This window comes from Protopterus annectens, chromosome 2.part0, assembly GCF_019279795.1.
Source record: "Protopterus annectens isolate FY-2018-M chromosome 2.part0, PAN1.0, whole genome shotgun sequence".
Lineage (NCBI taxonomy): Eukaryota > Metazoa > Chordata > Ceratodontiformes > Protopteridae > Protopterus > Protopterus annectens.
Window position 1 is genome coordinate 1,842,526,436 of NC_056728.1, and position 27,224 is coordinate 1,842,553,659.

A 27,224-nucleotide genomic window follows, 5' to 3' on the forward strand; every position below is an offset into this window, starting at 1 on the left:
ACTATTTTTTAATATGTTTTTGACAAAACAATGTTGGTATAAAAAAGAAAATAACAGGACATATGGATTTGGTATCAATTCCACTAGATATTTCTAAAGAGACATAAACATTTTCCAAGATTTTGCTTAATATTAATGCTATTAAATTTGTAAGATTAGACTAAATTTACTTTATAGTCTTTGTATGTACAAATACAGAAGAATTCAGTACAAATTAAATTAATGTCTAGCAATAAATATGTGTGAAAAAACATGGTTTTAAAAAAATCGGCTTCAGGATAGCTGCTAGATTGAAATGCATGAATAGCAAACAGTCTGTGTAAATACATACTGTACAGAATACATTGTAATAAGTTTAAAAGTAATTTGTCAAGTTGTAATATCACTGGTTTTATCCCAGTAAAATAATTGCTTTCAAATATTTATTATCTAAGCCCAGTTCAGTACTTTCCCAAGATGTTAATGGGCAGTTCAAAGACATGACCACAATGTATAAATGCTTGCAGTAGCACATGGTTCTTGTCTCTTACAGTTAATTCAACAAGTTGCAAAGAGTTAATGAAACAGTTCTAAGTCATAAATTAAATTCTGTAATTGCAAAAGAATAAATTAATCAAATTAAACTAAAGCAGACACAGCTCATAACTGATAAAATAATTTCACAGAATGGTCTGCAAAAGAAAAAGTTGTTAAATACATTCAGTTTTGGTAGTGATACTTAATATCATTGTATTAACTATGTAAAATTGCATTTTGATCAAAATAAGACTTTCTATATAATGTGATAAAAAATACATATCAGTATAAAATGTTTTGAGTATGTTTAAAAACAGAGGGAATTGTTAGATATTATGAATTTAAGGCTAAAATTAATTCTGTTGTAAATATGCTGAAAGAAAAAGTTTGCTTAAATACCGAAACAGAGTTTAGTAATATGTGATCAGCAACCATACTAAATGACTGTGGCTTAAAAAAATAAGGAACTTACTTATGAGTGTGTTACACACTCATCAAGAAAACTGACTTCTTACAGACATGACAAGAATGTAATCTGCTTTCACTGGACAACAGGACATGCTTTTCTAAGAAAGTTTAAAAATATGTTTTTCTAAGAAAGTTAATCCACAAGGCTTTTTCTTGAAGACAGTTTACTTATCATCATTTACAGAATCCACAAGGCATTTTCTTGAAGACAGTTTACTTAGCATTTACAGAATCCACAAGGCATTTTCTTGAAGACAGTTTACTTATCAGCATTTACAGAATCCACAAGGCATTTTCTTGAAGACAGTTTACTTATCATCATTTGGACAAGAACAGATGTGTTAGCATTTGCGTCATCAAGGCAGTATCTTTCCAAAACCAAGAGGGTGTGTGTTTAACTAAAATATGTATAAAAAGTCTGTATTAAATCTAGTTATGTTAGAGGTATGGTAGGGACACAAGTCCTGAGGTAAATGGTATATCTCTCACATCATCTGTACTATATGAGAAGTAAAGTTGGAACAGTACTTTTAAGCTGCAACGTTTGTCCAGTTTGGTTTATTATAAAAAGTTATTGGTTACTGCTCTCTAAAGTTGATGCTGCAAAGTATATTCTCTCATCAGTGTATATTCTGCAAGTTTCTGTATGCAACAGACAGTGGATGCAATTATAACCAGACTTTGATTCCAGCCAACAAGACTGAGTGTCTTAAGAACACTTCAAATCCCACAGTAAGAGCAAGAAGCAGCAAGCAGTAAGCAGAGAGCCAAATTTTTCATATACTTAATACAATTAAAAAAACACATATCAAACTTGGTAAATTATACAGACACAAACAGTTAATGGATGTTTAACCAAAGTAACACTTGCCAATACTCTTCTACTCCCTTCCCTCCTTTATGGGGCCCATATTCTCACTTACCTTCATACATCCCTAAAGAACAAACTCCAATCATGCTATCACAAAATTGCCAAATTTGCAACTGGTTTACCAAATCACACACACCATTGTTATGCCCTTAAACTAAACTGGCTAGAATTTCCCTACCACCTGAATTTTGTGCAACTATCTCTCGCTCACAGAATCATTTACAAACCTGATAGCTGCCTCCCCTTAAAGCCTATCTTACAGCCTTACACCCACCCAGAAATCTCTGCTCCACTAACAAACTACTATTAAAAGTACATAAACCTACAACAAGAGCCAGGCACAGCCTCTACTCCTATGCCATTACAAAACTATGGAATGCCCTACCTCCAAATATTAGTGCCATTGAATCCTTTAAGATCTACAGACTTACACAGAAAGACCACTACCTCAACTCTCACATCTGCCAATGCTCCTAAGCAAAGAATACGATAGTTAATCTATGTCTCCTACCCCCTCTCTCATCTTCTCCCTCTTCACATCTAGCTTTTATGCTATCATCTGGCAACTATTCTATAGTTTATTATCTAGCTATACCTCCTTCAAGCTTTCCAGAACTACGTTTGAAACTTCTTCCTATCCTTCATCATACTTTCTCCTTCTTACAAAACCCACATCATACATCTCTCCTATACATGGCAGAATTTTTGCACGTTAACCTACTTATCATATGTCTCATTATAACTTTCTCTAATACATCATACATTAACTTCTCACATTAACCACACAACACCTTCACCTTCTCCAATTAAAAAACTGTAGGGAAGATAAAGTAATTATTTCACATTTTAAAATGTTTCATGAAAATGATACTAATTTATTATACGGTCCTGTTTTGGAACAGATAGAATGCATAGATGTTACAGATGATATATTAAAACAAAGATTATTGTATAAGGAAAGCATTTACATTTTAAAATATAGTACATTAATTCCTAAAGGTTTAAATAATGAATTTAATTGGAAATGTCTGCTTTAATGAGATAATTGTTGTTTATTGTTTAATTGGTTAATGAAATGCAATTAATGGTAGAGTATAAAAGGTAAAGTTTTTTTTGTAGTTTTTTATTCCATGAAGGTGATTACACCGAGGCACTAGAATAAATTATTTCTGTTTTTTACTACGTGGTCTTCATTTATTCTGCAAAGCAGTAAAGAAAGCATTTGGATTCCAGTTGTGGTCTGAATAACTTCTCACATTAACCTCCCCTTTATCTCTTAACTCTTTAATAATCTCCCTACTTCTTCTAGAATCTTTTGCTCTCCCTAATATCTTATACATATTAAACTTTTACTTACAAAATCATTATGCTCTGTTCCTGCCTGCAAATCAAGTTAAAATTCTAACCTTATTTTCTTTGATAAATACTGTTATAATCTACCACAAACTAATTTACTTATATGTTAAACCATATTACACCTAATGTATGTATGTTTTTTGGCAATACGGTATAACATACTCATGTCTGTACCCATTCTGGAAATGTATGTTAATGTCTTTTATAATTCTATAGTCTCTAAATGACTGTACTTGTACAATTGGAGCTTTTCTTCCCCAGCTTCTGCTGAAAATGGGTTCCTGACCCAGTCAGACTTTCCTGGTTACCAAATGTCAATAAATAAATGATGTTGCTAAATATATGCCTTTAGCCTTATTCAGAGTTTTTGTGGATATTGAGGGGTCTGGTTTCCTTTACATAATGTGGCAACTTGAATGTAAGGCAGGTAGAGTGCATGGCACTATATATATATATATATATATATATATATATATATATATATATATATATATATTTATATATATATATATATATATATATATATATATATACATATATACATAAATATATATGCATATATATATATATTCCATGTCTCATTTCTTATTTCATTTCTGAGAATGCCATGTTATATGGTGTCAAACTTTATAGTTTTGTTGCAGTCAAAAATGAAGTAGGACAATTTTATTGTCTTTTCTGTAACAATAGTACAGCTACAGCCTTTAGGATATCACTTGTCAAAGGATAACTGCTCAAGAACTGGAAATTGTGACTGAAAAAAAATTATTTAGTTTTGATTGTGAGCATGCTTTCCCAAAATAATATGAAAATGTACTGTATACCACATTTCTGTATATAACAGGGGAAAAGACTTGAAAGTTTATAATGCATTTAAGTTTCTTTTTTTTTTTTTTTAACAAATTTTTTACAAGAAACATCTTTATTAAATCATCATGTGTGACCCAGACAATCTTGAATTTATATAAATGAAAGTAAGTCAAAGCGGCAGAATCTCAGTTGCAAACATTATACCTTACAAATTGTGCCAACACAACTGTAGCTGCAAACATTATACATCACGTTTAATATATCCAGTCATTGTCCATTAACCATTGCAATACTCTTTCAGATCCTGCCTTCTTTTAAGCATCATTCTTCCTCTGCATACATTAATCCCACATTTCCCATTATTTTCCTGTGTAATTTACTCCTACCCTTTTCTAAAGATCTCGGTTCCAATTGTTTTTATCTCTGTTACTATCTTTGTTACTTCTAGTAAAGTTGGTTTAGACTTTGATTTCCATTTTCTAGTTATTGCTTTTTTGGCAGCCATCATAATTATACTCAGCAAGGCTTTAGCATGTCTAGGCAATTCCAACTCTGTACCATAGCTCAAAAAAATAATTTCCCTAGTCACTCCAATTTGCTCACCCAGCATCTCGGCAGAGTAGTCTGCAGGGAATCTTTAAATTCAGCCAACTCTTTACACTCCAGAAAATATGTTCCCAGTTGGGTCTACTTTGTTTCATTGAATCTCATTTCACTGAATTTCATTTCACCCCGATCACTTCACTGAAAACACAAATTACTGAAAACTCATTTCACTGAATCTCATTTCTCTGAACTGAACTTAGTATATATGGCACTGAGTAGAGTATTGTAAGGCAAGTAAAAGGTATATGCCCTTTTCCCCACTGTAGTATATTCCTGGCATTAGTAAATATAGTAAGGGAGGGTGTGGGGGCACAGGTCCCGACATTGGAGGGTGTGGGGGGCATAGCCCCCCACCTTGTTTGTTTTACATTGTATTTTAACAAAAACTTCAAAACAATACATTTTAAACAATAGGCATGCATAGTTGCAACACCAATGACTAACTCTCTCCAGAGGGCAATATGTACTCAAACCCCTGTGTGCCTCCCACCCCCTAACTATATATACTAACTCCAGGATTGCACTACAGTGGGAAAAAGGGCATATACCTTTTACTTGCCTTACAGTACTCTCCACAGTGCCATATATACTAACTGTAGTTCAGTGAAATGAGATTCAGTAAAATGAGTATTCAGTAATTTGAGTTTTCAGTGAAGTGGTTGAGGTGAAATGAAATTCAGTGAAACGAGATTCAATGAAACAAAGTAGACCCTCCCAGTTACCTCTTTCTTCCCCTCACATCTCCAGCGTTTGCTCTCTACCTGTGGAAAGATTCTTTGAAGCCTGCTTGGGGTATAAAAATATCTGTGTAAACACTTCCAGGCAAAGATCCTACATTTTCTATTTGTTGCATATTTGGGAGATGTACATATATCCCCATTGTTTCTTTGTGAATTGCTTATCCAGTCTCTCTTTCCAATTCTTTCTAACCTCTTCTGATTGATTCTTATAGCTATCATGCAATATTTTATATGCTGTACTAATTATTCCTTTCTTAACAGCCACTTCTTTTCTAGATTCTACTAAGAACTCTACCCTCTACCAGTGCTGGTCTTTCATTTGGACCCCCCCTATTTCTTTCTTTTTACCTGGTCTCCGATATCAATCCTTGATACGGAAGGCAATCTCTCATCTGCAATCCAAATAAGTTTTTTGCATCTTCCCATTCAATTACCTTTCTCTGTCTAGTTATTAGCTCCCAATACCTTGCTTCCTTTGCTAGTTTTCTCCAATATACTCCCGCCACAACTTGCCTAGTGTCTGTATCCCTAATTGCAGTTACCAGTATCAGCAGAATAATGCTTTTAAGTTTCAATAGGAAAAGGAAATATTGTAGTGAAGAGAAAGACATTTCTGAGTTACTGAGAGCAAAGAAAAAATGCTTTAAATATAGCATAGGTTTTTCAAAGCACTGGCTATGTACATCATTCTTTAGAAAGAGACAGAAACATTTTTGGGATTAAGAAAGGCTTACCATAGTGTGGAAGCTTTGACACTGAAGGTTTACACATCACAATAAGCCTGAGTGATTCAAAGACCACTCTTCCACTACAGTTTTACTCTGTAAGTGGTTGCAGTGTGAAGACCAGTCTCACTGGTAAAGCCACATGCAAGATCCAGAAAGTGGCTAATGCAAATCAGCCATTTGTTCTCCTCTGAAAATGATGTAAGCAAAACAATGCTGCAGAGTAATACAGTGCCAAGTTAATTTTCTTCTGGGGAGTAAAAAGTGTAAGCCTTCTTTTGACAGAGTGCACCCATTCACCCCTGTTATACCCGTGTGGAAAAGCTTGGGGCTTGTACCATGACTACAGTTAGGTATTGTGTGTGTGTGTGTGTGTGTGTGTGTGTGTGTGTGTGTGTGTGTGTGTGTGTGTGTGTGTGTGTGTGTTTGTATATGTCTTGTGAGGGTGACTGTATTACCCCAATGCATGGTCTGTTAGGGAGAACATTATTGTAGTCAGATCTGACAGCACATTGTTTGAATCAGAGACATGATAACTACCTGTTAACAAGGTATACTTTGGTGCAGCTTTACTTTGTCTCTGAACAGGAGGTTCTCAATATCATGCTAATTAGCTAGTGTATAATAAGCAATTAGTATTGTCGGTATGAATCTCACTGAATTCAAAGGCATACACTATACTATAAATAAAAAGATGAGAGGCAGCTTGCTGTGAAAGGCAGATTTAATATTAACTAAAGCAAATAATGCTTGTAAAGTGAGTGAAATTATTTTGTCACAGTTGAATAAGCCCACAGATGATCCAAAAATTCCATACAAAACAGAAAAGTGGAAAAATGTGCAAAAATAGAATAAAAGAGAGTTGGTATAGTATGAGAAGCTTGGGAAACTGTCAATGAAATTTTCTACATGAGGTTTGATCACAAGCATGATAAATAAAAGATGTCCTGCAGTGAATCTAGTGTGAAGAAACTGGTAAGAGAAATAATTCTGATAGTGCATAAAATGTGAGAAAAGAGTATGAAACTGAAGAGAATGAATGACACAGAACATGAATGATAATGATTTATTTATGGGCACTGTAAGTACAGAAATGGTGAAGTGCAAAGGTGTAAAATTATTTGTATATATCTGATCAGTGATATCTGTAGTATATGGGCTGCCTAAAATTCATAAGAACCTATATACCCCCCTGATGAGACCTATTATCTCAGGAAGTTAGTGGGTTACTGCTGCTTTATCAAAATACTTAGAAAATCAGCTTGCACACATGTTACAGCTTAGTATGACTTTTATAAAGGATACAAATTATTTTTTGAGTAACCTGAAAAGATGGTCAGATGTTAATACCACCAGTGGGGTTTTGATGGCTACTTTGGATGTCAAATCTCTTTTTACAAAGATACCAAATGAGTTTGGGTTGGAAGCAATTAGAGAATTTTTATATAGCCATAGCGGCTTCTCTAACACTAAAATTGAATTATTATGTCTTATGATTGATACAGTACTAAACAACAATGTGGTTATGTTTAATAACTGTTATTTCCATCAGCGGTTGGGGGTTGCCATGGGCACCCCTGTTGCCAGTACTTATGCCAACTTAGTATTGGCCAGATGGGAAGAGAATGTTATATATATAATGCTGATGGTACCTATAGGAAGGAACATTTAATGTTCTTTAAAAGATTTGTAGATGATGTGTTCTTATTATGGAAAAGTGATACTGAAAACCTTGATAGTTTTGTTATTTTTCTGCACTCAAGTACTGAATTTTTAGTATTTCATGTTAATTCCTCATATGAACATATAAACTTTTTAGATGTGGAAGTTTTAATTAATAATGGTAAATTTGACACCACGATTTATAGGAAGGATGTGCAAGCTACGAGGTATGTGCAGTACAACAGCATGCATCCGAGGCATATATATATATATATATATATATATATATATATATATATATATATATATATATATATATATATATATATATATATATATATATATATATATATATATAAGGGAGTATTGAGAAGGCAATTTATGAGAGCCAGTCAGCTCATTGCTAAGGATGAAAGCTTTATTGAAGAAATGGATAATATGCCTAGAGACTTCCACAGTACAGGCTATGCGGATGGGCTCATTGATAGTATAAGAACCTCAGTAATGGATGAAAGACAGAACTTAGCAAAACCATATATGTATATTTCTTAGAATTTAAATATGAACAGAGATAAAACAAACTATAATATGGGATATTTATTAAAATATGATAGCCATACCAATATGGTTAAAAGTATTATTCATAGGAATTGGACCATATTAAGATCTAATCCAGATGCTGGAAATATAGTTGGAGAAGAACCTAAATTTATTTTCAAAAGAGAGAAATCTTAAACAGATTTTGTGTAATAAAGATGTAAATAGGCTGTATAAAGTAGATAAGAGATTTAATAAAATTGGCACCATTCCATGTCATAACTGTATATATTGTAATGAAATTAATACTGACATCCACTTTATACATCCGATTACTAAGAAAGATTTTACAATAAGAGCTTCAGGTACATGTTATACAGAAAATATTGTTTATATTACTAATTGCACAGAACGTGATAGTTTCTATATAGGGAAGAGCGATATGAAATTGAAAGAAAGGATAGGTGCATATTTTTCTGAAATTCATAGATACATAGAAACTAATGCTTTATTTAAACACATATCAGTTAAAGGAAGACAACATAGGTTTAAATTTAGGATCTTGCAGACTATATATGTTGCTGTACGAGGAGGTGACATTATTAATGCAACAGAAACTGCCGAATATAAATGGATCAACTACTTCAGGTCAGATACATCCCCTGGTCTGAATTCTGCTAATAGTATAAAACCCATTTTGCAGGCTAAGCGAAATATGTTATAAATGATTTCCCTGAAAGTATTAAAGTATAAATGTATTTTTAGCTTTGTTTATAATTATAGGTTCATAGGTTCATAGGTAGGTACTAGGCTATTGGCCCTAGGGCCTATATAAGCCTAGCCAAAAAGGTACCCTGGCTTTCGCCACCCAAGAAAATTATTTTCCTGTGCCCCTGTCGAGCAGAGCCACAGATGTGATCCCCGGGGTAATTTTCCTATTTCCCATCCAATCATCAAGATTTTTCTTGAAGAGTGCTAATGAAGAGCTTTGTTTGATATAGATATCTGTCTGTTCCAGAGTGTAGGTAGTCTCTGGGACAGGAATCTATCCCTCCAGCATGTTCTGTTTATTGTGGTGACAAGTTTAGGTCCCTAGAGCTTGTAGCTCAGAGGGATTGGGATTTATTTAAGCTCTAGGTTTGACATAGCTTTGTATGTTAGGCAGAGATCGCCTCTGAGTAGGTGATATGCGACGGAGTAAAGCTGGAGTATTTTGAGATGATCTGCTTAGGGCATCTGTTTGAGGCTGGTAATCCTCTTTGTGAGGTATTTCTGCAGCCTTTCCAGTTGTTGTCGATGTCCTGTGAGGTACATACCAATACTGGGTCTAATGGGTGCCGAGTAGAGGGGAACAATGTCCTCTTTTTTCCTGGATGAGAAACCTTTTGTGATGAGGTGTGCCACATAGAAGGATTTCCTTACTAATGTGGTGATGTGATTATCAAAGGAGAGACTGCTGTCCACCTGTTTCCCAAGGTCTCTTATCACACTTTCAGTGTTAAGTAGACTACCACCTATGTGGTAGTTCATGGGTACAGAGTTTTTACCAAAGGATATGACAATGCACCTTTTGGCATTGAGCTTGAGGCCATGGCTTTGACACCAGGCATCTGTCTCAGTGAGGTCCTTTTGTAGGATGTCCAGATCCTTAGGAGTTTCGATTATGGCTCCTAGTTTGCAGACATCTGCAAACTTCATTAGCCAAAGACCTTCTGTGTTAGCCTGTACTTCAGAGAAGTAGATACCAAAAAGGAGAGGACCCAGGACTGAACATTGTGGTACCCCACTTTTCACTGGTCTGAAGTCGGATTTGGAGTCTGCTACTCTCACAGTGTGGGTTCTGTCAGTGAGCCAGTTGGCAACCCATCTTGTGACACAGGGATTTATACCTAGTTTAGTGAGTTTATCTATAATTCCAGAGTGAGGGATGGTGTCTAAAGCCTTGGCGAGATCTATATAGGCTGTGTGAACCATCTTACCCTTGTCTGTGGCTTTGGTGACTGCTTCAAAGAAGTCTATCAGGATTAGGAGACATGATCTGCCTTTTACAAACCCGAACTGGCTGGGGTCCAGAGTTTGGAGATTACCAATGTCTTTGTTTATAAGTTCCATGATGATACGTTCCATGGCTTTGCAGACCAGGCTTGTCATGCTAATGGGGCAGTAGTTTCCAGGGTCCGTGATGACTCCCCCTTTCTGAAGTGGGATAACTGTCACTGTGCGCCATTCAGTGGGCACAAAGCCTGAGGTGAGGCTATGATTGAACATGATACTTAGATGGAGTGCCAGTTCATTCTGTAGTTCTTGTAGAACGCAGCCTGGGATGTTGTCCGGTCCCATGGATGCTGTGTTCTTGGCTTTGGAGAGTGTGTTGTTACCTGTGCAGCCATGATTACAGGAACTTTGTATTCTTCCGGTATAAAGATGGGCCCTTTAGGGGGTGAGAGGGAGGTAAAGTTAGCACTGAACCTATCTGCCAGGATGTTGGCAATATCTGTTGGTTCTGTATATTTAGTGCCAATGTGCTGTAACTCAGAGCAGATCTGAGTGTTGCCATTGAGATTCTTGACATAGCTATAGAATGCTTTGTGGTTGTCCTTAGAATCAGTGGCGATTTTGTTTTCGTAACTAGCTTTGGAGGATTTTCTGAGGGATCTCACTTCTTACTGAGGCTGACCAGGGAGTTCCTCCAATCATGGGATTTTACTCTTTTTTGCAACAGTTTCTTTCTTCTATTGTAGAGTTTGTTTATGGCAGGGGACCACCAGATTGGCATCCTTTTTTTGGAGGATAGCGTCTTGGTTCTGTTAGGGATAGCACGATCCATGCACTTGTGTAAGTGCTTATAAAGCGCATTTGTATAGGATTCAGCAGTCGTACCTCTATTGTCCATCTGCATGGGTGTCGTGAAGCTTGCCACTTCTGTCTTAAGAAGCGTGAAGTTGGCTTTGGAGAAATTTTTTATGGTGGTTTCCCTAATGGGGGGTGGGATGTATTTGCCCAGGGTGATTAGCTTGTGGTCGGATCTGACCAACGAGGAGTTGACCTCTGGTGTGGAACACTGGTCACCCATGTTGGTAATGACCAGGTCTAGGACATTGCTGCCCCTGGTGGGGGTGTGGATAAGTTGATTCAAGGGATTGGAATTTATGAATTTCAGAAAATGTTGAGCAAAAGAGTTGGTACATAAGTAGTTTCACCAGTTAATGGTGGGGTAATTGAAATCGCCAATTATTAGGGTGTTGGGTTGTACCCTAATATTTTTCAGTGTATCAAGAAATGAGGAGTGGGAATCCTGGGGCATGGTGGGGGATCTGTATCAAGCTACAGTTTGGATTGCGGTCTTGCTCAGAGTTAGTTGCACTTGGATAATCTCAGATGCATTATGCTGAGCAACTAGCCTGGAGGTGTGGATATCCTTAATGAATATGAACACACCTCCACCTTTAGTGTATTGATCCAGGTTAGGTGGCCGAAAGGTGTGGTATGAATTATAGCCTGGTAATGCAGGGGTGCTCTCTGTAGCCTTGAACCAGGTCTCTGTCACAGCACAGATGTCGATGTTCTCCATTTTAAGGAGTGCCTCAAGTGAGTGCATTTTGAGGTTTAGACTTCTAGCATTGAGTAACATTACCCTCAGATTTTGCTTGCTTATACCTGTTATGGTGGTGAATTTGTCATTTGAACCTTGCCTAAAAAAGGCACTATAGGGGTGGTATGAGCCTTAGCCAGTATCCGGAATCCCAAGGGCGACAGGTGCAGGCCATCTCTGCCAAAGCATCGTGGTCTGCTGATCATGTCATCTCAGGCAGACAGATACTGGATCCCCTTAGAATGACACCAGAAGCTTAGCCAATAGTTGAAGTCAATCATTTTGTCCTTGTACTGTGGTATCATTCTGGGTGATGGCAGGAAGCTACTCAGGGCTAGGGTCATACCTGCCTGGGCTACAAGATCGGAGAGCTCCTCCATGTCTCTTTTCATGTAGTCCAGGGAGGTACGTCTCAGGTCATTCACACCAACATGGACAATGACAGAGTCATATTTTTACTTGTTGTGGAGTGACCTGAGCATGTGCATTATGTGGCGGATCCTGGCACCTGACAGACAGCTGACAGTAACTTTCTCCTTGTTTAGCCAGGTGAGTGGAACATCAGTGTGCCTGACTATAGAGTCATCTATGACTAGAGTATTGGGTACGTTGTTGTGCCTTATGGGCTGTGGTAAAGTGGCACACTGAATTTGTGGGCTATGTGTCATTTGGGTTGTGTTGGGGGGTGGAGGTTGCTTGCATTTCTGCTTTGGAGGTCTCTCTTGCTTGCTCCGTGAATGTAGGTGTGCGTTTTGTGTTTCTGTGTGTGTGTTTTGGTGGTGTAGGTTTAGAGGGACTATGTGATGAGTGTGGTGTGGTGCAAGTGTTTACCTTCTCCTCTTGACTGTCTAGTCCAGTCTTGGGTGAAGAGAGCTTTGCTTCCAGTTTGGCTATATAAGTGCATCTCTCACAGGTTGTAGTGTTGGGTGATAAGAGGAGAGGGTTGTCTGTGTATATGAGGCAAATGCTGCATTGCCCCAAGATGCCCAGATTCATCAGGTAGACAGGAGTAAACACCTGGTGATGACCCTTATGCATGCCTGGATAGGTGCTTATTTATTAAGTACTAAAAACTGTTTTCCTCTAGACGAGTGAGGAAAGTTGAGTGCTGTAGTAATTTGTAGCTTATTTAGTGCTTACAATGAGTTCTGAACAAGTGCTGAGCTTAAAGAAACAGATTTGAGTGCTAAAACTAAAGAACTGGCTAGTTCTAAGGGAACATTTGAAGAGCAGACTTTATAAAACAGTAGCAAATGAGCAAACTGATTTAAACAAATTACCAGTTAACCAATAAAAAGCTAAAAACTGAGTCCCGTTTCTGCAGTCTTCAATCAGACAAGTTCTAAATGCACACTCCTGCCACTAGGGTGCAGGGGAACCTTCTCCAAAAAAATGGCCTGGATTAGTGCTCAAGTTATACAAACAAAGCTAGATTCAGCAGGTCTAAATCTAGTCTATGCTACAGAAAACAAGGCGTACCAATTTCAGAAAGAAACTGTTCAAACAAGCTGGCACAATAAGCCTTTAACCAGAAACTCCCAGCTCAGAAGGGCAGAATCTACCCTCTCCTCCCACAAGAGTGCAGACCACACCTTCTTAATGTAAAATAACTGGCCCAAAGCCCAAGTGCTTAAACCAGAACTATTACACTTTTAGAATAACAGACACTAAGCCTTCAATCAGCAACTCCCAACTTAGAAGGATTTAAGCTACCTGTCCTGCCACAACAGTGTAGACCACAGCCTTCTTAATGTAAAACAACTGGTCTGAAGCTTAAGTGCTTAAAACCAAAGGCTTAGAATAACAGTTACAGTTTAATCAGGCTACTAACAAGCAGTAATAAATGCAGCAGAATAAATGCAATTTAATACTTTTAAGGACAGGCAGCAAAAGCCAAATAAAGTAATAAAGTAGGAAGACACACAAATGCAGTAAAAGCATATGAATAAAGTGCAATTTTTTTATATATAACATTAGAAAATGAGCAAAATGGATTTAAACAAATTACCCAATTGACCAGTTAAAAAGCTCAAAACTGAGCCCTGTTCCAGCAGTCTTTAATCAGACAAGTTATAACTGCACACTCCTGCCACTAGGGTGCAGAGAAACCTGGATCAGTGCTCAAGTTATACAAACAAAGCTAGATTCAGCAGGCCTGAATCTAGTCTATGCTACAGCAAACAAGGCAGACCGATTTCAGAAAGAAACGGTTCAAATAAGCAGGCACAATAAGCTTATAACCAGAAATTCCCAGTTCAGAAGGGCAGAGTCTAGCCTCTCCTCTTACAAGAGTGCAGACCACAAATGTTCTTAATGTAAAATAACTGGCCTGCAGCCAAAGTGCTTAAACCAGAAATAATACACTTTTAGAATAACAGACACCGAGCCTTCAATCAGCAATTCCCAACTTAGAAGGATGTAAGCTACCTGTCCTACCACAACAGGGAAGACCACAAACCATCTTAATGTAAAACAACTGGTTTGAAGCCTAAATGCTTAAACCAAAAGGCTTAGAATAACAGTTACAATTTAATCAGGCTACTACCAAGCAGTAATAAATGCAGCAGAATATATTCAATTGAGTACTTTTAAGAAGAGGCAAAAGCAAAATACAGTAATAAAGTAGGAAGAAACACAAATACAGTAAAAGCAGATGAAGTGCATTTTTTGAAGAGGGAGGGAACAGAGCAGATTAAGATACTGTAGTGGATGTCCTTCCCAAGTGCTCTGTCTGTAGACAGCAGAGGAGATGGGACTGGTAGGAGTATCTGAAATCAAAATATGATCTCAGTGTTCTCAGTTGAGTGAGCAAATGAGATGGACTCAGGAGGAGTGTCCAAAAACAGATTTACAGCAAGGGCGAGCAATTCCAAAGCCACCAAGATTAACAACTGCAGATAGACAGAGAGCAGAATATTTAATGAATCAAATATCTACAAATATCTAATCTTAAATAAGTGCAGAGAAAAGTATACTTAAATCAGCTTGTGTCCATTTGATGTTTGCAGGCAAATCTCAGCAGCCAACAACTCAGCAGATGAGAAAAATAATTACTAGAAATGTGAGCAACACAGATTGTAATGCAAGCAAAACCCCCCAGGCTAAGAGTAACACGGAATTTCAAAAGCAGTCTAACAACTTTTAATGAGCCCAAATGGCTACACTTTTTCACACTTCGGGCAACTAACTGCAGATAGACAGAGAGCACAATATTTAATGAATCAAATATCTACAAACATCTAATCTTAAATAAGTGCAGAGAAAAGTATACTTAAATAAGCTTGTGTCTTGTTGATGTTTGCAGGCAAATCTCAGCAGCCAACAACTCAGCAGATGAGCAAGTAAAAAGTGGTTAGTTTCATTTTAATATATATTTTTAGATAATTGATGTATAATTGTCACATATTTATAATTTGTTTCTTATCGGCTGGGTTACTATTTAAAATGGAATGTGTGTATTTCATGGTAATGCATTGAGAAAGAGCTTGTGTCTTGAAAGCTTTGCTGTCATTGAATTTTACCATTAAAGTGTGAACGTTGAGCCATTGGTCTTTTTTCTTCACTAAATAATGACATACTTTTAAGTTTCCTGTTAGAAAAATGCATGCTAAGACATATCCTGTTATTCTAGCAACTTTTAAAGTTTATAAAGGCAGCATTTAAAATCTGTCCCTATTTTTTGGGCCTTTGCCACCCCATTATGCCAGGCTTTGTTCAGATTTCTTGCACTAAGAGATTGAGAGGTATATACTTATGGGTTTTGTTGACTCCTGAAAACCAAAGTCTGTTTCTAGACAGACGGAAAAATAGTCAGGCAAGACACAGATTTTACTAAAATAAACATGCTAAATCTCTTTCTGAAATGAAAGAAGAAACAAAGAATTCAGCAGAATTCTAGTGAGAAGCAGCAAGGAAACGATGTTTTAAAGTAACTTGAGCAAAGACTGATTGTCCTTCAAAATACTGATGTCAGAGTGTTGAGAAGAAATGAGAGATGTCTGTTGAAAACAAATATGTCTTAAAGTAGTGATAGACAAACAGACAGTGTTTATGAGGTTTACCTTTAAAAGGTTGAAAATCAACCTACCGAACGACCCTGTCTGCGAACCGGAATGACAAAAATCGTCAGTCCGATCTGCACCTAAGTTTGAAAATTAGCAAATCAAAAACCAGATTCGCTGATTTTTCAAACTTCAATTCAACAGACAAAGCATAATGCAGGGGGGCTATGCCCCTTGCACCTCCCCATGTGGGGGGGCTGCACCCCCCACGCCCCCCTACTTTATTATTCGAACTCCGAGGTCGCACTACAGTGGGGAAAGGGTCCACTTCCCAATCCCCACTATAGTGCACCTCACACCAAAAATGGCGAATCTGCAATGAACGAATGTTACTGTGCATTCGCTCATTGCACATTCGATGCATTTTGTTTTCGGCCTTCCGAAAACTTGAAAAAGTCCTTTTGGACTTTTGTATTTAAAGGTAAACCATTTATGATGCCTTCAAAGGCATGGAGGTATTTAAAGATTTATTCTAAAAGTTGTCCAAAGAGGTGCTGAAAGTGACTTCTTCTGAAATAATTGTAAAACCAGATACTTCTAATAAATTGTCAAGAGTTACCAGGTAAAGAAATTCCCAATACATTGGTGTCAGCAATTAAGGTCAAAGAAAAAAAAAAACATTTTGCCCCAAAAGTATTATAGATTTGGAAGACTGCAAACAAAACCAGCTAGATATACAGACATTTCATGAAGTGTTCATCATCTGTTTTACTTCATTGCATACCATTGCATAATTTGTAAATAAAGCTTTTGGGGGAGGCAGTACGGGCCTATTTAACTTTATCAAATTGCTATTTAGCGAACAGCAATTCATTGAACCTGTGTTTATCAAAGCCGCTATTCATCGAATGGCTTTTTAAATGAAGTATTAACTAGGGCAAACTAATGGTAGGACAACCAAGCAACCATAAAAAAAACATAAAATTTAAAACCTACTAAGGTAGGGGACTGTGCCCATCATACACCCCTAACTAAATATACCAGCTCCGAGATTGCACTTGAGTGGAGAAAAGGGCAAATTCCAAATGGTGGCCAACCGCTGGTTTGCCCTTGGAAAAAAGTTGCCGATCGATGAATAGCAGCTTCAATAAACAGTGGTTCAGTTAATTACTATTCGCTGAATAGTAATTCGATAAAGTGATATAGACCCAGGCAGCACTATATCATGTGTCTCATCTCTTATTTCAGATTTGAAAACACTAACTGTTACATTGTCCTCAATTTGCTGTCTTTGTGAAAGTAGAATGCTGCTGCTACGGGAGATAATCTAGCTTCCTGTAACTTTCCAAAGATGTGCTGCTAGAATGGTTATTCTAAACTTGGTGTGGATGCAGATTTTGCCTTTGTATATTAACTTGTTACTCAAAATGATATGCAAGAATTTTTTTCACATACATGCATACACATTTCATAAATGATTAAATACAGAAAGATGCAATAATGCTCAGTTTCAGGACCATGTAATTATTTAGTACTCGGGCATATATATTATCTTTAATTTAAAATTAACCACTAATACAGCATCTTGGCAAGAATTATTGTGAAACATGAAAGTCCATGATTTTATTTGCTGTAGTGTTATGTGTTTTATAACAAAACAGTTTAGTCAGAAAGAAGACAGTAGTCATTTTTGTAAATAAGCATGCACCAACTATGTTAAATGGATTATTTTGCAAAACACTGTCCCAGTAAAATTGCACTGTGAGACATACTTCATTCTTTTAACAATGTTTACAGTAAAGAAACAGACTTTTAAAAAGAATCACTCAGTCAACAATGTATATTTCCCTTTCAGGAGGAGATAAAGACCGCCTTAAGGCCTCTACAGGATACAGTGTCAACACTGACAGCAATGAAAGATGACTATGTTTCAACACTGCAACATATTAAGGTGCTGTTTCACTTTTTTATCATGAGCTATTCAGTTAACTGACTCAGCATATTTTTATTCTGAAAATAAAAGGGGGGGTCTGCCTTACGAAGCCTGGGAATCTACTTTGGTTCTTGGTTGGGGCGACTTCTATGTAGCAGCTACATGTATCCCCTGTGTTTGAGAGGGTTTTCACTGGGTGCTCTATCTCCCTTCACACATCCCAATGACATGTTAATGGTGAATTAGCAAACCTTCAAATTGCCTGTAAGTGTACAGTGTGTGTGTGTGTGTGTGTGTGTGTGTGTGTGTGTGTGTGTGTGTGTGTGTGTGTGTGTGTGTGTGTGTGATCTGTGATAGCCTGTCACCTTGTTCAGGATTACTTTTCCTGCCTTGCATGGCTCAAGTGACAAGATAGGCTCCATCTCCACTGATTCTGAAATGGGTTAATCTGGTTATTAGAGAATGGAAGAATGAATGAATGAATGAATGAATGAATGAATGAAAAAAGAGGGAATCAATAAATTCAGACAAGTTAATTACATATCATATTAGCAGTGACATAAATTCTGAACAGAGGGAGTCTTCAGTATGCGGCTAAAATATTTTAAATTGTAAACTTAAATTTGTTTGACATGGTTTCATGGCTATTTTATGTAGGAATCAACTAGTCTTATAATTTCATAAATGCAAGGTTCCAGTGTTATACAAATGATGTTCTGATTTTGGAGTCTGGTAGCAGTGATTTCAGAAGCCATATATTGTCAGCATAATATTACTGGTGAAATGAGTTGGTTTACTCATAATAGTGGGGGTAAAAAGTCAATCATCGTTCTTTTGACAGGAAATACAGTTAAGGTATTAGGAGCTCAGTTTTATGTATACAGATTGGGATAATGACTTTGGACTTCATGAAGAAATGTTTGTTGAGAGGAGGAGCTTGGGTCTCCCTTTGATACAAGCTTGATAGAGTGTTATTGGAAAAGTTCCATATAGTAGAGCAGAGGGATTTTCAAAAGGGATACCTGAGATATCTGTCATGGTGCACTGACTAAGTCAGTCTAGACTCTGTCGCTTGAATATAATTATTGTACCCTCATTTTTACAGAGCTGGTTCAAATCAGGTATGAAATTATGTTTACAGGATACGGTACACTACTGCTGCATTTAGGCCTGGGTAGTGGAGTTATGAAGGTTTTGAAAAAATAGAAGGGAGTGCAACCTTCTGTTTATGGTAATATGATCACAACAGGATGAAAGGTAGGGGGGACTTCACCAGTCATCACAAGTAATCTTTCCAGAGCAGAGCTTGCATCATTCAGTGAAAGAGCATAGAAGACGGGCCTCAGGATCCAGTCATTGATTAGTGGGAAGGAGGTAGTTTAAAGGTTAGGCTCACTCTAAAGATACTGGGCACTAACATTGTCCTGGGTTTGCGTTGGAGTCTAGACACTCAGATCATGAGCAGGAAGAGTAATGAGTATCTGTTTGGTTTTGCTGAGAATACTGATGTAGTGCCCCATTCCTGATGAGCCAAAAATGAATCTAAACATATTATTAATTTTTTAAAATTTGTCACATTATCATAAAAGTTCACTTCCAAAGGAAGCCCATATTCTAAACGTAGGGTAAGAATACCTTCAGGGCTGACCTTAGATGAGCTGGCACTCTAGGCAAAGGGCTCCATGGCACCCCCTTACTGCCTCTCCAGAAGCATACCACTAGTTGTTCTCCCAGCCCCCCCATCCCCACCATCCTGGCCTACCCACACCATACTATACTTTTTTCTCCCTTTTCTCACTATTTGTCTTATTCTTTAGTTTTTTTTCCCTACAGTCATTCTTTCAACACATTCTAAATAGGCAAGACTGTTTTCTACTACCTGCAGAAGAAAGAACTGCAGTTAGTCAGGGGTCTGGGGGTTCTAGAGGCACTGAGGTATATCAGAGATTTTTAAACAACTTTTTTATCCAGTGATGGCCTGAACAAAGTCATAATTAATGAAAGAAAGTCAAGAATTACTCTTCAACCTTGCTTTTTTTTCAAGCATCCCTTTAAGAGGCCCTAACTGACCAGGACTATACTTAGTAACTGTGGAAGAAATAACAGCAATAAGGTGGTTGCTGGGGGGGGGGGTGCTTAGGCTTTCAGAAGCCAAATGGGTTCTAGATGTTCTGAGGTGCATTTTAGAGTTTTTAAACAACCTTTTGATCCAGTGATGACCTGAACAAAATTCATGATTAAAGAAAGGCATTCAGTCTTACTCTCCAACTTTGCTTTTTTATGGATCCTGTCAACATACCCTAAATGACCAGGGCTACACTGTTAAAACAGTGGAGAAAATATCTAACTTAAACAGAGGTCTGGGGGCTGCTAGGACCCCAGAAGCCATAGGTTCATAGATTCATAGGTAGGTACCAGGCTATCTGCCCGAGGGCGTTTATAAGCCTAGCCAGAGTGTGCCAGCTTTTGCTGCCTCATTGATTAATTAACTGAGCCTCTGTCAAGAAGAGCCAATGAAGTGATCCCAGGGGTGTATTTTCTGTTACCCATCCACTCATCAAGGTTTCTCTTGAAGAGTGTTAGTGAGGAGCTCTGCCTAATGTAGTTGGAATTTTGTTCTAAAGCATGGGGAGTCTCTGTGACAGGAATCTATCCCTCCAGCATGTTCTATTTATTGTTGTGGTGAGGTTTAGCTCACTAGAGCGAGTGGCTCGCAGTGACTTGGATTTCTTTAGGTGGAGCATGTCCATCAATTCTGAGTTGGACATGGCTTTGTAAGTCAGGCAGAGATCACCTTTGAGTAAGTGATATGCCACTGAGTACAGCTGGAGTTTTTCCAGTCAGGCTGCATAGGACATATGTTTGAGACCAGTAATTCTCTTGGTGAGGTACTTTTGTGGTCTTTCCAGCTGTTGGAAGTGTCTTGTGAGGTACATCCCAAATGGGGCATTGTACTCTATGATGGGTCTGATGAGTGACGGGTAGAGGGGCACTATAACCTCTTTATTTCTAGATGTGAACCCTTTAGTAATTAGATGGGATAAATACAAGGATTTCTTAACTACTTTGGCAATATGATTGTCAAAGGAGAGATTACTATCTACCTGGGTCCCCAGATCTCTTATTACCTCTTCTGTATTAAGGGGGCTGCCACCTATGTGGTAATTCATGGGTGTTTTGTTTTTCCCAAACGGGATGACTATGCATTTTTGGCATTTAGCTTAAGACCATGACTGACACCTGGTGTCCGTCTCGGTAAGGCCCTTTTGGAGAATATCCGTGTCAGCCGGAGAGTCAATTATGGCTCCCAGTTTGTAGTCATTGGTGAACTTGGTTACCCATAGTCCTCCTGTGTTTGCCTGTACTTCTGAGAAGTATATGCCGAACAGTAGGGGTCCCAGGACTGAGCCTTGTGGGACACCACTTGTGACTGGTTTAGAGTCAGACCTGGAGCTCGCTATTCTTACTGTGTGAGTTCTGTCTGTAAGCCAGTTGGCAACCCATCTCATGACGTAGGGGTGTATGTTCAGGCTGGTGAGTTTTTCTATAATTCCCGAGTGGGGAATGGTGTCAAAAGCCTTGGCGAGGTCAAGGTAGGCTGTGTGAACTACCTTCCCCTCATCTATGGCCTTGGTGACTGTCTCGAAGAAGTCAACCAGGTTTAGTAGGCATGATCTGCCCTTAACAAAGCCAAACAGGGTCAGGTCAAGTGTTTGGAGGTTCCCAATGTCTTTGTTAATGAGTTCCATGATGATGCCATAGCCTTACAGACCAGGCCAATCAGGCTTATGGGGCAATAGTTACCAGGGTCAGTTGTGGCCCCTCCTTTGTGGAGCAGAATAACCATTGCCCTGCACCATTCTATGGGCACATAGCCTGTGGAGAGGCTGAGTTTAGGTGGGGGGTTAATTCATTCTGTAGTTCATGCAAGACGCAGCCTGGGACACCATCTGTCCCCATTGATGCTGTGCTTTTGGCTTTTGAAAGGGCTGTTTTCACCTGTGCGTCTGTGATTTCTGGGACACTACACTTTTCCGGTATTGTTGTGGGCCCTTTTGGGGGTGAGAGGGGGTGAAGTTTGCACTGAATCTATCTGCCAGGATGTTGGCAATATCAGTGTGTTCAGTATATTTTGTGCTATTTTGCACTAGCTCAGAGCATATCTGTGAGTTGCCACTTAGATTCTTGACATAGCTAAAGAAGGCTTTGTGGTTATCTTTCGAATTCTTGGCTATTTTTCTTTCGAAGTTAGCCTTGGAGGATTTTATGAGGGACCTTAGTTTCTTACTGATACTGATCAGGGATATCTTTCCTTCTTGGGATTTGCTTTTTTTCTGAACTAGTTTCCTCCTTCTATTGTATAGCCTGTTTATTGCAGGGGTCCACCAAACAGGTTTCCTTCTCTTAGGGGAGTGAGTCTTGGTTTTGCTAGGGATGGCACGATCCATGCATCTTGTAGGTGTTCATAGAGTGCATTTGTAAAGATTTCTGCGTCTTGGGCAGAGTTATCCTTTAGCATGGGGGCTGTGAAACTTACCACCTCTATCTTAAGTAAGGTGAAGTTTGCTTTAGAAAACTTTTTTACTGTGGTTTCCTTAGTTGGGGGTGGTGGTGGGGTGTGGACATCCAGAGTGATTAGTTTATGGTCTGATCTAACCAGTGATGGGTTGACCTCTGTTGTGGAACACCTGTCGCCCATGTTGGTGATGACCAGATGCAATATGTTTTCATCTCTGATAGGGGAGTTTACCATCTGATCCGGGGCATTTGAGTTGATAAATTCCAGGAAGGGCTGGACCTGGGTGTTTGTACTTGAGTAGTTTTAGCAGTTAATGGTAGGGTAATTGAAATCACCCAATATCAGGGTGTTCGGTAGGACCTTCATGTTTTCCAGTGTCTCCAGAAAGGCAGAGTGGTGGTCCTGGGTCATGGAGGGTGATCTGTAGCAGACCACAAATTGCATTGCAGATTTGCCTGATGTTAGTTGCACATGGATGATCTCGGAGGTATCATGCTGCGCCACTAACCTGGAGGTGTAGGTATCCTTGATGAATATGGATACACCTCCTCCTTTTGTGTTTCGGTCCATGTTCTGTGGCCGAAATGTGTGGTATGAGTTGTAGCCCGGTAGTGCTAGGGTGCTCTGTGGAGCCTTGAACCAGCGGTATAATTCTTGGTGAGGGCAGGATGCTACTCAGGGTCAGGGTCATACCCACCTGGGCTACATGATCAGAGAGCTCTTCCATGTCTCTTTTCATGTAGTCCAGGGAGGTACATCTCAGGTCATTCACAACAACATGAACAATGACAGAGCCATATTTGTACTTGTTTTGGAGTGACCTGAGTGCTTGTGTTATGTGGCGGATTCTGGCTCTCGACAGGCAGCTAACAGTAACCTTCTCCTTGTCCAGCCTAGTGAGGGGGACGTCAGTGTGCCTGACTATAGAGTTGCCTATTACTAGTGTGTTACGTATGTTATTTCACCTTAAGGGCTGTGATTGTGCGGCACACTGATTTTGTGTTTTATGTGTTGTCTGGTTTGTGACGGGAGGTGCAGGTATTTTTGGGTGTCTGCTTTGGAGGTCTGTGATGCTTTTGCAGGTTTTTATTTAGAGCCTCCGAGTATGATTTGTGGGGTTCTAGATGCTCTGTGGTACAGTTTTTTCCTAATAATTTGATACAATGATGGCCCAAACAAAAATCACAATTATGGTAAGAAATTTTGTCTTATTTTTAATTTCAGAGAAGAAATAAGTTGTATCCAAGGCTTAATGCTCAAAGCTGACAAACAGCAGTTCACAAACTGAGAATATAAATGCTTGTGAGGATACATAAATCATAACTGTGAATAGTACCTGCCTCCCTAACACTACTCCTGAAAAAAAAAAAGTTCTATGTATTCCCTTCCAGTAGTAGAATGAGATAAAAGTGAAAGCACAAATTACTGCAGACATATATTTCAAGTTGCTGATGTCATATGTATTTCCAGCATGCCTCCTCATTCCTATTCCAAAAGACAGCCATTGTCAGTGTACATCTCTAATGTCTGATTGGGATGAAACTGAAAAAGCAAACAGAACAAAATATATTTCATTTTTTTGCTATCAGACATATATGAACAACGTGTCTCCTTATCCTCCTCCAAAAGAATGGCACCTGTGTAAGCATCTGATTTGAGGAAAGTGAAAAAATAATGATCACAGTAATTTTTCCAACCCATTACTTCTAGACACTACACTGTTTCTATACAAGTTATAGTGACCTTCTGTGCACACCTCTAAAGTTTGTGAGGAAAGTTAATGAAATAATGAACACATTATCCCCAGCCCAGCACAAGTTATAGTGACTTGTGAACACCTCTACATTTTGGGAGCAAAATTAAAGAAATTGTATTGACCCAGCTCTTCACACAAACTACAGTGACATTTTATGCACACCCCTGCATAGGACCAGTTTGAGACTATGTGGGGTTCAGGTATGAGGCCACTACTAAGCTTGTGTCACAGTCCACTTATACAGCTTTGGCGTATTGCGGACACCAGACCCCCAGGAGCTATGAAGGTCTGGATGTTTTGTAATTATTTTATATCATAATTTTTGAAAGATCCCTGTTTAAACTGAGTAAATGACAAGACAATATGTTATTTTCATCCAGACAACCCCACTAAGCAGTTAAAGCCATGTATGTCTATCATTCTGACATCTGATTGTGATCAAAGATGACCACATAGTGCATTTCACCTTTGTTCAATGCAAACAGTTGCCACACATTAAGTATTCCAAGTTGCTTTGCACAAATCACATTAGCCATGCAATGTCAGAACAGGGAGCAAATAACAGCAGGCAGATAGTCATTTTCACCACAAAAATCTCAGCAGTTATAGCTGTTGTCCAGGAAAATAGTCTATCCTACTTCATAAAAATACACAGTACTCCTGAAAAGTCAGATAGTGACTGTTTAAACTGGGTAAACTGAAGGTCAGTTTCTTTCAGTAGCCAGCTTCCTCCTCCATCCAGCAGGTTTACACACTTCAGTGTATACTTTAGACAATGGAGATAAAAAATAATGGGCAGATATTGTGTATCAGTTCTATTCCATGCATACAATAGTCACACATTAAAGTATTTCAAACTGCTTCACATAAATCAAAGTAATCTTGTAAATGGACACTAGTCCTGCAAAGCCAAACAGTGACTGCTAAAAATTAGAAACAATATGACCGCCAGTTACTTTCTACAATTTAGCTCAATGAAACCTATTTTAAATACTCCACAGCATGTGCTGCGAAAAACTCTGCCCTCATAGTCTAGTAAGTCACGCCCAGCATTATTTCTGCGTAAAGAGATGGATAGAATAATGTCCATCGGGGCTGCTGCTCACCTGCAACCCCCACCACAGAACTGCAAGGCTCTTAAAAGTGTGTTAATAGTTGATTTTGTATATACTTGGTGGAAGTATGCATGGGCAACAACCGTCCTTTCTTTAAATACATATTCCTTTCTCATTATTAGTCATTGAAAGCCACACCAAACCTGGCAAAAATGGTAAACAATTGTTGGGTGTGTAAAATAAGTTACATAGAGAGCTCTCATCCTCATCTAGCAGTTATAGATATTTCTGTTTACACAAGATGCTTGTGACAAAAATTGATGGTCACGTATTGGTATCAGCTCTATTTCACTCGAACAGTAACCACACATTAACGTATTCCAAGTTGCTTTGCACAAATCACTTTAATTTTGCAAATGTGCACAAGTTCTACAAAGCCAGATAGTGCTTGTGTAAATGAAGAAACAACAAAAAGGTCAGTTACTTTCTCCAGGCATCTCCAAATATACTCTTTAGTCCTGTGAGGCAGCTAATGGCTGTTTAAAATGAAAAAAAAAATAAGACAGTCAATTACTTTCTACAGACTTCTTACCTCCCATCCCCACCCAGCAGTCATAGCTACTACTGTGTGCACTTTAGATGCATGATTCTAATAAAAAAATAAAGGTCCATTTCAGCTTTGCTCCATGGAAGCAGTAGCTTCATTAAAGTATTCCATTTGGCTTCACATAAATCACAGTAATATTGCAAAGTAAAAATAATGAGCAAATAATACTCATGTCCCTCACCAGATAAGTCACCATTTTATGTCACTCTAATTAATTCAGTAATCCTGCAAAGTCAGAATAATGAGAAATGAGCAAAGAGCTGCCATTGACCGTACTCCTGCCCCCCGACAGTCCAGTATTGTTTTATGTTACTGTAATATTCTTTGTTAACAGAATAACATGTTTCTAATTAACAAACATTTTATGATGAAGAAGCATGGAACTCCAGTTACTTGCATTTTACCATGATATTTTAAAAAATTATGGGTGACAGCCAGGCCATTGAAAATTTGGGCAAAGGCTTTTGAAAAGTATTTCATCTGGCTAAAAAATATAAACACCTAATTTACATAAAATTCATATACCAGGTAGCATAAGTCTTCCCACTTCCAGTAGGATTGTACTTCCGGTAAGATTTTGGGATGACACTCACAAACATAGTTTAAACAAACTGAGTGCCAGCCAAAGAAATCTATAGGCTAAATGTTCAGATACCACCAGAATTAAATAGGAAAATTAGGGGAAAATTGTCCAAGAAATCATTGCTTGCTGAAGCAACAGTGTGAGAATCCAGAGAAAGAGTAAATCCAGAGAAGGTACTCTGCAAGATCTATCACATTAGCAATTGTTACCTTTTCAACAATAAAACGTTAATAAGAATCTGTTTAGAAGCTTGCAGCTAACTAAAATGAAAGAACAGCATTTACAAAAAAGCTGTTTCAAGAACTTCTCAAGGAAAAGCTCAGTTTTACATATTGAATTTCAATTCAGTGGTAAAAAGGCACTGAAGCAAAGGGCAATATACAAAAATATTACATCAGATTTTGTGGGCATAAAGGATATCATAAAACAAAAAAGCCCAGGATGAAAAACTGAATTGAAAAAGAGAACTGTGTTAAATGGCTTCTACAGTTTGTCTAATATTCTAACGAAGGAACACTCACACTTTGTAGAAGATCAAGATGATGCCAAGGGTGTAGTTTTTCTATTTTCTGTCTGCAGTTGTGCTTTAATTTTATTGTGATCGCTGTCTGTGTAAGGATTCCATACCATATATGATCCACAGATTTAAAAGCTCATTCATTGTATTTGATTTCCACATCCACACCTTTTCATGTTTTTTTCCTTAATTAACATTCTATCCTATATGATAATTATGTCATATCTTTTGCTTCTTTCATCCCTAGGATATATGTTGGAAAACCAAGAGGATGGTATGAATAGCACCAAACTTCATCTACATATTCTGCCAAATGGCAACATATGCACTAGTTCAAAGTCAGGGATTTAAGCCACTTGTAGCATGGGTG

General features: G+C 38.1%; 1 protein-coding gene across 1 annotated transcript in view; it reads left to right on the top strand.

The window, feature by feature from the left end:
• Positions 1-27,224, top strand: part of LOC122792896 (zinc-binding protein A33-like) — a 486,444-nt gene that overhangs the window by 158,833 nt on the left and 300,387 nt on the right. The window contains exon 2 of the mRNA XM_044060454.1: positions 17,740-17,835. Coding sequence (XP_043916389.1) covers positions 17,740-17,835 — 96 coding nt within the window. The remainder of the gene's footprint in view (positions 1-17,739; positions 17,836-27,224) is intronic.